Below are 13,862 nucleotides of genomic sequence, written 5' to 3'. Positions count from 1 at the left end.
TTAATAACTCGTAACCTAATTAGATCTGCTGTGCAAAACAAATACATCAAAATGTAGCTCATGATCTCTAGGAAACGGCGTTTGACTGTTCCTTTGGACTGTAAAGCCTGTGGCAGATATGTGGTGCAAATATTATTTTGGATGAAGTGGGATTATACTTAAATTGGGAGAAAAAATCCATCACCCTTTGGACTTCATACCATTTAAGTAGGATGACCAGATTTCTATAAATTCCAAACTAGGTCATTGGCTCAGTTAGAGCTAAAAAAAAAAATCCACATTTCTTCTCCTTTTAGACGGAATGTTTTTGTTATAAGTGCTGGAATTGTGTTAAAAAATATAGAGCCATAGCCTTAGAGCCATTGGTAAACTGTGGCTGCCCAAGGCTTCATTAAAGCCTAAAAACACACATTTTGCATCGATCAGGGTGTTTTAAAGTGGCTTCGTCCTGATTGTCTCATAACGTCTGTGTGGCTATTTGACGGACTGACTGTTCACCGATCAAGCTGGTGTACTGCCTCTTTTCTGGTGGATGCTCTGAATAATGAGGCCTTGGGGTCCATGTTTTATTATGTACGGGTACTTATTTCCTGAAGTGATGATTGTTCTCATCTGTAGTTGTACACAAGTAGACATCTATATTTCAACAATCTGTATTTTTATTGACATTTTAAAACAACAGCATTTATTAGCATAAGTCACAGAGCATTTGAAATACATTTCAAGAGTAGTAATATTTATTTTTTCATATACTTTTATTTTTAATGTTTTCGTTTTTGGCAGTAGCTGGGAGGCAGCTGTTTGTGGTCACACAGTTGTCTTCATATTTTCCATGAAAAGTGATGCATCTCTGTTAGTCACACCTAATGTGTCTTAAAACTATTATTAAAGCCTTCCTATTAAACATTATCCTCACTTAGCCTGATAATCATTTAGATTTTTAACCTATTTATAGAAAATATGATAAAGTCGACAGCATTAAGTAAAAACCAAGCTTATTTTAATGGTTTGGTAGAAGGAAATTCTTTCCCTCAAAAAAGAAAACAGCTTTTAAAACATCAGCAAACAAAAAATCAAATACACCACAAGGCCTTCAAGCAGCCTGTCCAGAATGGCAGTGGGGAAAGGTAACATTGAATTTACAGGATTTGTATTGTATTGTTTAGCATTGGTGCAATAGCTAATATTTTGAGTATTGTAAGGCCAATAAAGCTCCAAAATTTTCCTAATTTCATAAATTTATTGACTAAAACCAAACCACGAACCATTTTTGGACTAACTATTTTTTTAAAAACTTGATTAAAATCTAAGACACATTATTTAACATGATAAATATTAGTTTACTTTTTTTTCATATTATTACCAAGAGTAGGGGTTCTGCTATTTCTAAGGTGTGTTTTATTAAAAACTACTTTGGTGCCTCAACCTTTGAGCTTCTTTAATGATAATGAAAAACACAGTCTCCCCTAAACCTCAAGCAGTTTATGTTTTCATAAAAAACATTCTTTTCTCTATTCCTTTTAAACTATTTCACTCAAATGCAAAAAAGGAAATGGCAGCTTTTGAAGACAAAAGGGACAAAAATGAAAAACTTAAACTTTATTTTTTTGTTAAGCGCCTTTCATTTTGATTAAAAACACAAAAGAAAAGAAAATAGTCATAAAGAAAATTAATTCAAACAGAAACACAGGATAATCACACAAAATTGGCACCCCTCTCGCTCCAGATTCCTCCCTCCACCCACCCAGTTCCCCCAATATAACCCTGAACAGAAACCAGGAACCGCAGCTTCAAGACGAAGTTTGACTTGGTTCTGCTGTAAGGCAAACGGCATTTTAAAGCAGTACAATAACATGGTAAACCAGAAATTAGAATTAGAACAAAACTAATAGGCAACAACCATCACAAAGTGAAAAGAAAATTAAAATAAATAAAAACTGTTTTTGTAGTTAAATAAATAGATGAAGGTAAAATTTTACAATATAATATGAAAAAAAAGCAACATTTGATTGATACAAATGAAAAAGTTTAGTTAACAGTTAAGTGAAGGAGCATGCAAACACCAGGAAATCAAAGAGAATCTCACAAAACCAAAGCAGAAATATGAAGAAAATGTAGGAATATGCTCCTGGAAAACTTAGCAGTTTCTTGCACTTCAGTATTTCTCCATCATTTAAGCTTTTTTTCCGGGAAACAGTGTCACTGGGTGTATGCACCATGAGCAAGTTCTGAATCTCAGTTAGGGTGACCTTTCAAAATGGAGAAAGAAAACAGAGAGAAAAGGAAAAGTAACAGGGTAGTGATTATCTCTGCTGTGGAACAGAGGATTGTAGGTAAGATGATTCTCTCATTTGGCACATTTTTATCTGTGTTGTCAGGTGTGCCTAGCCGATTATCCACCATGCTGTGCTGGTCTGTGGCAGCTCGCTCATTGGAGTAAAGATTTTCCTCAAGACTAGAGCTGAGAAAGGAATGGCAGCCTAATATTCACAGCCTCATCCTTAGATACACTTTCTTATCTACAAACAAAGAGTCAGCAGTAGACCCCCATCTTTGTCTTTTTAACCAGAAAGTTAAATATCTGTGAAGCATTGTGATACGTTCCAGGCAAGAATTGTGAGAAGAGGCAAACCTTCTCTGCAATTACCTTTTTTGTAACTTCTTGTTTAAAATATATTTTTCTGACATTTTTGTTGTTGAGTTCTCAAAAAGGAATCCTGATTTTGATTAAAAAAAAGCTTCTAAGGGGGAGTAAATTTGAGCCTAGAACAACAGTTTTGTACACTCATTGCACTTGTGTTAGACTTGAGATTCACATTTTTTCTGGTTAAGCTCAACAAAAGACAAATAATTTCTGTAGGAACTCATTAATTGATTGAAATTTGGTAAAGAAGAAATATTTGTGTTATTTACTTAAATGTACCTGATGTGAATTTAACATTAAAACATTAATTTGTTTTAATTTTTTAATTGGGAAGCTTTTATTGTAGTTCAAAAACATTAGTTCACTAAAGTTTTAACCGTTCTTAAAGTGCCTTCCCAGAAAAAAAATCATTGAATTTGACACATTTAAAGCCATTTCTGTCTTGTTAAGAAAAATAACTCAAAGAAATTGGCTGCTGAAAAGCAGCAGGTTTGATCCAGTTTCTTCCCAATTCCAGAGTTTTTTAAATCTGACATATCTGAATCAGAATTGGTGTCAACAGCATTAGAAAATGATTCCCAGCTTTGCCTTATGGGTTTTTGGATTTCTAGTCTCACTTGAAGGCATTGCAGCTGATGGACAGATTAAAATCTCCCACAGTGATGCTCTGTGAAGTTGATTTGACTCACTTTAGTTGTTGGAGATGGAACCTTGACCCCTCAACTCTGCAAATCTTTGATTGATAATTCCAAAAAAAGAAGCTATTTAGGAATAAAATGTAACATTTTGGGTTTATATAGAAAAAGGGTCTTGAAATCTTGTTGTTTAGTTAAATGTCAGGCTTGTTTTTGTTCATCAGAATGTAAATTAGTTTCTGTAGAATCTGTGGTTACTGAGCTCCACAGGTGTCCTGCAATGCAGTGGGGATATTGAATGAATGATTTAAAGATCAATGTCTTGTTCGTGTTTTGTTTTTTGATGTGATTTTCCATTAACTTAATTTTTAAGTCAGGAAAAAAAAGGTTTGAATCTAAATAAAGCTGAAATGAAAGACAAAGTCTGACAGTTTATTTTTGAAGCTCAAAGGAGCAGAACTTAACACTGACCATGAGGCTTTTAAGCAGACATGTGACTGAAGAAGTATAATCACACTAAATAAAAATAGGTTTATGGAATTTAACTACTAAAATGAGAAGCAATAGTGTGTATGGATGTGTGTGTGTGTTCATATATACACTCCGTCTTCTCCTGTGTAGATCTCATGCTGACTAATGTTTCTCTTCCCAACTCTCCCACTTTCATTTTTTAATCACTTTTTAAAAAATCTCTTTACTTGGTTTAAAGAAGATAAAAAACATCTTTCTTATTTTATTTTTATTTGATCCGACTATAATAACAGTCACAAATTTGGACAATCTGAACCGAGCACAGTTCTCCATACTTTTAAAAGTAAAAGTTTTGCCAGCTTAACATCTAGAAGTGCATTTTTAAGTATTAAATACAAAGATTAATATTGAACTTTTGTGTATCACTGAGACATACTTTGGTGTTAGGGATGAGGATCGACAGTTTATTGCCATGATTACTCTTGCATGCAACGATTGACATTCCCCTTGATCCAGTTCAAACCTTTATTTCTTGGTTATGCTTTTGTTTCAGTTCAATATATGATTTGTGTATAACAAAACAACAATAAACAACTAAAAAATTCAGAAAAAAGTATTTTTCAAATTTGCTAATAATCAAGTAACGATGAAGAAAAACCTTTCAGTTGGCTCATACTAAACCTGGTGTAATGGAACGAAACAAATACTAAATATTTCTTAATTTAGCTCAACAACTGTTTTTCAAAAATTTCAACTTGAACATACTGGTAAGCAGTAGGGATGCAACCATTCACTTTTCCTTTGATTTGGTTTAATGATGTAATGTATGGTTCAGTTTTTGTTCATTCTGGCCTCCCTAGCATTTGCCTGCCATCAGTTAAACATCTGGACATTTGCTGATTACCCTGAAGCAAATTCTTGTATAAATTATAAAAGAATAAAAGCTCAAACAACTAAACTCACAAAAAAGCCTTGGTCATGTCAGACAGGAACAGTCAAAAATCACACTCTTCAAAGACTGAAGAGCAAGTTTCTATTAGTTAACTCCACAGTTTAGAGTTCACATAGCTTTGATAACTCTACAGTCAAACATTTATGAGCAAGTCCATCTTTTCTCAGGATTGTTATGACCTTTGCCTTAGTCTAAGACTTCTGCAGTACCACAGAGCCTCTTGGACTCACAGAGCTCCACTGCTCCCGCAGTGCTGGGAACAATGGAGAGATGGATTTGTTATTTGTAAGATTATAATTAAAGACTTTTTTTGGAAGCCAGTGATTAACTTCCTTCATTGTGACGGTTGATCTGCTAGCTTGGGTTCTTTTGTCCTCATTATGCAAATGATCCCAGCCCTTAGACATCAGCTCGTCTATCTGGTGTATCCTCGTGGATAAAGGAGTCCCTCTTTGATTTAATCTGGCCAAGAAAGAGCGTTTGGTTTTCTGGCCAACCAATCTACAAACAAAAATATCAGATTCCTTAACCGTCATCCTTTCCAAGACAGTGAAGGATGGGAAGGTCATGATGATGACATTTTCTAACAAGCAGGAAATTAGTAGTCACCTGAACCACAGTTAAGTCTCACCAAAGAAATCACTGCAATGCACTCCTGGATTATCTCACTGCATCTGCATCTATTTAAAAAAATGACTCATAACCATTAACTGTATATGAGAACTGGAACAAGTAAGTGTGACATCAACCATAAAAAATGGCTTACTTTTGGCTCCAATGAAATGAAGTCAATTAAGTCACCATTTTAGCTTTTGGAGGAGTAAAACATCAACCTAACTCATATATGTACATGTACAAAACCCCTATTTGTTCCAATTAACTACAAAAGTAAATTAACATATTTTTTTCAAAATAAAGTTTTTACATTTTAAAAGTAGGAGCAAAATTAAATCAATTTAAATAAAAGGTTATACTTTAGGATGATATTGTGAACTGATAGTTTTTTCCTGAGGAAGCATATAGACAGTTGCCACACTGGCCCCCCCTCACACACACACACACCACCACTGTCACTGCTGTCCCACAGAGGTTGATCCCTGCCATCACTCACATCTCAGGTGGGGCCAGACAGAGGCCACACAGGATTATCTAACCCTGTTCAAACTGGGGCAGGAGGATCAGCTGACGCTGTAATCAGGTGTGGTTCTTTCCACTATCAGTAACATCATGACAGTGGCAAAACATTTACATCCTTGGGTCCAAGGATGATCCCTTTGAAAGGAGTTTTTTTTTTTTTTTGAACTCTCCTCACCTTAATGTCAAATGTTTGATCTGGCTCAATTGCTGAAATTAAAAAAATATATATTTCCGTAAAAATGTTTTTATCTTTGTATTTAATACTTTATTTTTCAAAAAAAATCTGTTAATCCTTTCTTTTACAGTACAGTACTTACAGTGTACTTAGGTGGTATTTACATAGTACTTATTGTGTAACTACTGGGTACTTTCAGGGTATATACACGGTACTTTTAATGGAATTTACTGGGTACTTGCAGGGTGTTTACATGGTACTTTTTATGGGACTTACTGGGTATTTACATGGTACTTTTTGTGTCTACTCGGTACTTACATGGTACTTGCTGTCTATTTACGTGGTACTATTTAGTTCATACTGATGTGGTACATATTGGGTATTTATAGTATACTTACTGGGTATTTACATGTTGTGCAAAGTTGTCTTTTGTGGGGCGGCCGTGGTGCAGCGGTAGGGCAGTCGACTCATGATCGTAAGATTGCAGGTTCGATTCCCGCCTTCCACGCCCATGTGTCGCAGTGTCCTTGGGCAAGACACTGAACCCCACCTTGCCTCTGGTGGGAGGTTGGCGCCAGTGTTCGGCAGCGGAGCTGCCATCAGTGTGTGTATGTGTGTGTGAATGTGTGTGTGCATGGGTGAATGGGACTGTGACTGTAAAGCGCTTTGGGCCTTCGAAAGAAGGTAGAAGGCGCTATATAAGTATACGCCATTTATCAAGTATACGCCATTTATCATTTACTTACAACATGTAAGAACAAGGTAAGTACCAAGAAAGTACCTTGAATTTGAGTCTGCACTCGTATGTTTCATGGTTTTTCCCATGAATTTACCACAGAAACTACCCCTTAAGTACAATGAAACTGGACTGTAAAAGAAAGTCAGCCCTATTTCCACTCTATTACTTGGTACTTTCAGTAGTAAATGCTGGGTATGTTTACATATTACCTTCCCGTACAGTATATACACATGTGGCCTTCTGACCTCACCAAATGAGACAATGCTTACTTGTTGGTAAAGGTGAAGTAACTGCATTGTAAAAACATATTCTGGTCTGATTACTTCTTGTAACATGTGGCAAATGTAAAGAGAAACAAGACAGCAGTGAAAACAACAATCTTTAATATGAAACACTTCTGCAGCATACAAAGTGTCATCACAATGAAATTTGTTTTAAGTTCTCAACAAAACAGTAAAAAGAAGCATTGCAAAGAACAGATAATTTTTAATATTATTTATCTTTTCTTCCAGAGTTTTGTCTTGTTCCAGGAATGATTCGCAGTCCTTTGCATAGCTCATGAGTTTGTCACCCATTATGAAAACAGGAAATGGCCCCAGATCCTCACCTTTTCCAGCCAAAGTAATTTCTGCAATAATTGCAGTCAAAGCTATTTTATTTATGTCTATATTACACTGGCGACACGTGAGGGTCTTGCTTTTTGTCCGCCATAATTCCTTATCGGTATCGGTGCAGGACTTCTTCAGGATTTGTGACTACAGGAAAAATCACAATACAAGTTTAAATGAACATAAAAAGCATAACGACTTTGATGAAGTACAAAGTATATTTTAGTTATTTAATCATTTCTGTAATGAGTTTGATAAATCTCTGTGAATTCTTTATTGCTTAAACTGCTGAAGAAAGTGTATCATATTAAAGATTGTTGTTTTAGCTGCTGTCTTATTGCATTGTCTCATTTGGTAAGGTAAGAAGTAATCAGTCCAGAATATGTTTTTACAATGCAGTTACTTCACCTTTACCAACAAGTTAGCATTTTCTCATTTGGTAAGGTCAGAAGGCCACATGTGTATATACTGTACGGGAAGGTAATATGTAAACATACCCAGCATTTACTACTGAAAGTACCAAGTAATAGAGTGGAAATAGGGCTGACTTTCTTTTACAGTCCAGTTTCATTGTACTTAAGGGGTAAGTACCAAGTAATATTCAAGTGAACATACTCAGCATTTACTACTGAAAGTACTATGTAGTTGAGTGGAAATAGGGCTGACTTTCTTTTACAGTCCAGTTTATTGTACTTAAGGGGTAAGTACCAAGTAATATTCAAGTGAACATACTCAGCATTTACTACTGAAAGTACTATGTAGTTGAGTGGAAATAGGGCTGACTTTCTTTTACAGTCCAGTTTATTGTACTTAAGCAGTAGTTTCTGTGGTAAATTCATGGTAAATACCATGAAACATACGAGTGCAGACTTAAATTCAAGGTACTATATTTGTACTTACCTCTTTCTTACATGTAGTGAGTACCACAAAAGACACATTTGCAGAACATGTAAATACCCAGTAAGTATATTATAAATACCCAGTACCACATAAGTATGAACCAAATATTACAGCATAAATACACAGTAAGTACCATGTAAGTACCGAGTAGACACAAAAAAGTACCATGCAAGTACCAAGTAAGTCTCATGAAAAGTACCATGTAAACACCCTGTAAGTACCCAGTAAATTCCATAAAAAGTACCATGTAAATACCCTGTAAGTACCCAGTAGTTACACAATAAGTACCATGTAAATTGTAAGTACTGTACTGTAAAAGAAAGCGTTACCAAAAATCTCATGGTTGACTAGTTTTCAAGTTGATCACTCCATTATGGACTACTGGAAGAGAAAGAATTGTGTAAAATGAAATCATGTTTCCTTGTGGTTGTAGTTGTACTTGCATGCTAAATACCAGACACTTAAATGTTGAGATGCATTTCCTTGAAATAGAATATAATAGTTTTGGACAAACAGAGCAATGGTCAAAATGCACCTAGCTCCTGGTCGTATCAGCACTTTTAACAACTGAGTTGCCATATGCTTTTTCTGCACTTTAATAAAACTGCTTAAAAATGTGATTTTTGGTACAGCCATTCATACTTTACTGAGTCTAGCTTTTTTTTTTTTTTTTTTGCAGAATAACAACTACAGCTGCTTGCATGATGGACCTGAGAAGATATCCACTAGATGAGCAAAACTGCACACTGGAAATAGAGAGTTGTGAGTAATTATGTCCTTTTGATTTTCAGTCAAATGCAAGTTTGATTGTGCTTTATCATTTGAATACATCATCTGCCTCAAAAATGATAGAATAAAAAAATAAAATGATAGGCCGGTCTATTGTTTTGCTTTGTTTTGTTTTTTCTTTACTTGGAAACATCACAAAAGAAAGCATTTTGTTAAAATTCTTTATTTTACTTCTTTAAATCTGAGCAGTAATTGGGTAACTTTTATAACAGTGAGAACTCATTACATTAAAGTTCCTCAAAATGTGCTGTGCTTATGTAGCAGAAGAGGCAAAGAACCTGGTATTTTACTCTTACGAATAACCAGTGAGCCAAAGGGCTTACATGACCCACATTTCATTTGGTTTTTAGAAAAATCTGAACAATCCCTGAAAAATAACTTCTCTCCTACAAGTCAAGCTGGAGAGATCTATTGTTGCTATGGGCTGTTCTTGCACACGACTCCTAGTTACAACAGCAGTTCAAACTACTCACATTTAAATTGTCTAAAACATTTGTATCGTCTAAAGAATGTACAAGCCTGGTATCCTAACCATGTAGTCTTCCATATAAAATATAGATTTCTTTGGAAAAACAACGTTTTCCAATATGCATTTTTCTTTTTGTGGTATCAGTCCGGGGGGAAATGAATGGCTTTTTTTAATGGACATCTGCAGAAAACTCGAACATACTGTTAGTTTACATGAAAATACAACTACAAAAAATTGAATTTTCCTACTAACTGCTGGCAACTGCTGATCCACCGGAAAAAGTTCAGATGCTTTCTAGTTAAGGAGTGAAAAAGAAAAGGATCAGTGGAAAACAACGGGTGACTATAATGTGGATTCACAACTATTCTTCCAAATAAATAAAAATTCTCAAGCTTGCACATACTTCACACAGAGCTCAGCTTGATAACGGTGAGTAGACCTGAATTCCCAAAACATATAGACATTTCTAAAATGAACAGCATTTAATTGAACCACTGAGCTGGAGGGCTAACAGCTGGTGCGGGTAAAAGAGACAGAAGAGCTTTTGTAAAGTCAAGATCCCAACACTTACAGCAAGTTTTAGGGGAAAATGTAGCAGAGCCTTGATTAACAAATCTGCTTGCACTGCAGTAAAAGTCCTGTCACTGTGATATAAACCTCCTCATTTTCCACTACAGCTCAGCTGTGTGTAAAAAGCCGATGTTACTATAAAAAGTCTCCTGAGAACGCTGTGTCTAAGAGAATAGACTCCAACATTGTCATTGTCCCAAGTAATCTCTTTCCATACACAGGCAATATGTCTTTCCATCATAGAATGTCAAGTAAGTTTTATTTGTGAGCTAATATTCTGTAGGGAGGAAAAAACAAAACCAGTAAAAAGGAAAGGAGAAGCAAAAATTGCATTAGAAGAACTAAAACAAACTATACTGCAGCTCCAGAACTACCTTATTTTTTGGAGTATAAGTCACAGTTTTTTGCATAGCTTTGCCAGGGGAGCGACTTATGCTTAGAAGCGACTTATAAGTGATTGTTGTTTTTTTTTTTTTACATAAATAGGCTCATATGTTTGTTAGGTTGCAAATGTTGTTTCCCACTAACAACAGCTAGAGGGCACTGTAGGTGTGTCTTTCAATATTTGCTGCTAATAGAAGCGCAGAAGAAGAAGCACTGTCCAAAACAAACAGAGGAAAATATTATTGTTCAAATGTACCATGTAAATACCACTTAAGTACACTGTAAGTAATGTACTGTAAAAGAAAGCGTTACCATATAATTTATCAAATGAACTTCATCACAAAAACAAGCTAAACAGTTAAGACTATGCAGGTGTGTCAATATCTCTAAACATGTCAGTCATTTCTTCTGATTACAGATGGCAGGGTTGATAGCAACCAAGTAAAAAGAAGAACAAAAGAACTGCTTTTTAAAGGAGATTCAATGTTGGTGAACAGGATGTAAAGGGCAAGTAATTGTAGAGGGGAGCAAACCAATTAAATTGGCTTTCCAGTTGGTTTGATAAGGTGACCTCAGGCCAGGAACAAAGGCCTCCCACCGTCCTTCAGTAATAACACATGGCATGGTGTAATTTCTTACAAATCGGCAAAATTACTCTCTTCTCCTCTCACTGTTTCCATCAGTGTTGTTTCTGAAGTTTAACCCATAGACTCCAATGACTAAAGAATGACACCAATGCCCTTATTAGTAAAGTTGGTATTCAACATTCAACTTGACCATTAAAAAAAAAGAGGTTTTTATCTTTCAATGTTTGGATTAAAACAAACAAAAGAAAAGTTATGTAAGACCTCAACAAGGAAATTCTTGAAACAAAGAAGTGGACTTCGTATGTTGTTTTTTTCCACATTTGGCTTTACATATTTTTACTTTGTGTGTACACATTTGATCGTTGTGACACATCAGGAAAACGTTAAAAATGTTAGAAATTATTTTTTTTCCAAAATGTAATTTTAAAAAAATTAGGTTGTACTTAAAATATGGATATGAAGCATTTCCACAAAAGCAGATTTAAAAATTAAATAACAGAACCAATGGGTCAAATTTTATCACACTAATCATAACAATTCGATTTGATTAAAGTTAGAGTTGTTTAAAAGCAGACTGTTTGGATGCATTTACGTTGGATTCATTTTCCATTTTGCTATTATTGTAACATTAAAATATTTAGATTTTTGGCCGGAATAAAATTTTTAAACTTGCACATTTTGCTCATTTTCCATCATTCTCCCTCTATCTTTCGCCTCTGAACTGTATACTGTTTGTGAGTTGCGTAACACGAGAACTCCCCTGTTGTGAGATCAATAAAGTTAGGTCCTATCTTATCTGGGATCTCACCTGAACACAGTTCAGAGTATGACAGTGAGCAACAGAGAGGAATGAGCCAGGCACTGACTGGGTGCAAAGAATGACGTGTCACATCGACCTCAGCGCGCCCCAAGCATGCATCTCTGTCTTTTAGTTTGGTGTCGTGCTTATTTGACAAAAGGTAGTACCTGATTATGTGTTTATATATTTATACAGATACACACTGCAGTTTAAAATCCACTTCTTCACAGTCCACTCATTGGGTTTGAAGGTTGATTTAACATGCACCTCGAAACTCCCGAGTGTGCTTGCTCTCACCGTCTCAAGCACGTCTTCTGCTTCTCTTATCACTCTTAACATGCCTCTACTGTCACGATTTGGTTGTTGGTGTGGGCCTCAGAGGCAGCAGGCTGAAAGTAGGGTGGTGAAAACAAGCAAATGTGTTGGATGAATAGAAAAAAAAAACATGAAATGCCGGGTAAAACAGGCATAAAATACCCAGAAAATAGCAACAAAAAAAAGAAATAAGGAAGAACTAGAAGACATAACCATTCTGATATATATATTTTTTCTTTTGTTTCACAAAGATCTTCTTGGTGACTTAAAATAAATAAGGTCCCATATATATAAAAAAAATACTGACGTCCGTTCATTTTCATAAACAGTGGTTCATTTATTGTGAGAAAAGGCTAAACTATGGTAGTATAATTGGTTTACGCTAATTATTATTTTTTTATTTAATGTGTTAATTTTTACTAGAAAATGTTTAGTTAACACACAAATACTTGCCACTTATTTTACATTACGTTAGTAGTGTCAGTTACATGTGCATTAGTTAAAAGTTTAAAGACGCTTATTGAGATGTCAGTTTTTGAAACTGCACTCCTCCATCTCTCTTTTGGTGTTTTAGCTGAAGCTATATTTAGAAAAACCCTCTAGGGTATGAATTATTACCACACTCTGGGCTGGTGTTGTTTATTTAACTCATCTTCAGATGTTCCAACGCTGTCTGGGCATAAAGTCAGCTGCTGTTTGCTGAGTACTGCCAAACTCTGAAGACATTTTTAATTACACCAGGAACACCTTTAAAGTTGCTTTGATCTGTGCAAAATCTTCTGAGAGACACATAAGACTGGAGTGGCTTACCCAGTCTATAAAGGCTTATATCCTCTAAAAAAGGGTATGAGAAGAAAGAACATAAAGGAAAAATAATAATTTGAAGTGTCAATTGGTGTCATTTTGAGGTCTTCATGCTTCTGATCAGTTTATAATAAGCAAATTACCTGCCTTTTAGTTTGCTAATTGACTCACTTGTTTAAACTCATTAAACTTTTAATATTGTGCAGATAGAGATGCTTTGGACCAATCTAAAGCTTGGCGTTTTAGGGATTGACAATAAATCACGTGACTCTCAAGACTGAGCAGCGATACATTTTTAAGGCAGTGCTCTTTTGTTCTGATACATAGATGTATCTCCTCCTCACAAAAAACCTCCCAGATTACTTTTTTTTATTCTTTGGCAATAAAAAGCTGTTTTTTTTTAATCTTTTTCCAAAACCATATTCCCATTAAAACTAAATCAAATTGGAGATTTTTTTTCATAAACTTGATAAAATATGGCTTGCGGTCACATTTGGTCAAGGTGATAATGCCAAAGTCATCACTAAAAAGCTTTAGAATTGTGGTTTTATCTTCTCTGATTGTATCAAGAACCATTTCAGTTATTTTTGTCCATTTATTTTGCACTGAAGGATTACAGAATCTAGAAACCTATTGAGCATTTATTTATGCAAAAAAAAGGCACTCTATAGCCTTTCTTGTTTTGCTGTATTTTGCTCCTTAACAGCTCAAAATACATTGAAATACATATCACTTTTGTATTTGTTTCCTTACAATCTATTTTATTCATCCATTTATTTATTCTTTTTAACATCTTTATGGTGGTAGATAAAAGAAGTCTGTCCCAGCTGTCACTGTGTGAAAGCAGAATCCTATTAGTTCAAATTAATATGACTGGAAATGAG

At 35.0% G+C, this 13,862-nt stretch overlaps 1 protein-coding gene across 1 annotated transcript in view; it reads left to right on the top strand.

Annotated features, from left to right (window-relative positions):
- gabrb2b (gamma-aminobutyric acid type A receptor subunit beta2b) overlaps positions 1-13,862 on the top strand; it is a 58,552-nt gene that overhangs the window by 33,378 nt on the left and 11,312 nt on the right. Inside the window, exon 5 of the mRNA XM_004084208.5 lies at positions 8,941-9,023. Coding sequence (XP_004084256.1) covers positions 8,941-9,023 — 83 coding nt within the window. The remainder of the gene's footprint in view (positions 1-8,940; positions 9,024-13,862) is intronic.

Source organism: Oryzias latipes, chromosome 14 (assembly GCF_053564925.1).
Source record: "Oryzias latipes strain Hd-rR chromosome 14, Olatipes_Hd-rR_3.1".
NCBI classification, from domain to species: Eukaryota; Metazoa; Chordata; class Actinopteri; order Beloniformes; family Adrianichthyidae; genus Oryzias; species Oryzias latipes.
The sequence above is the reverse complement of the archived record's forward strand: the minus strand, read 5'-3'. Positions and strand labels throughout refer to the sequence as shown.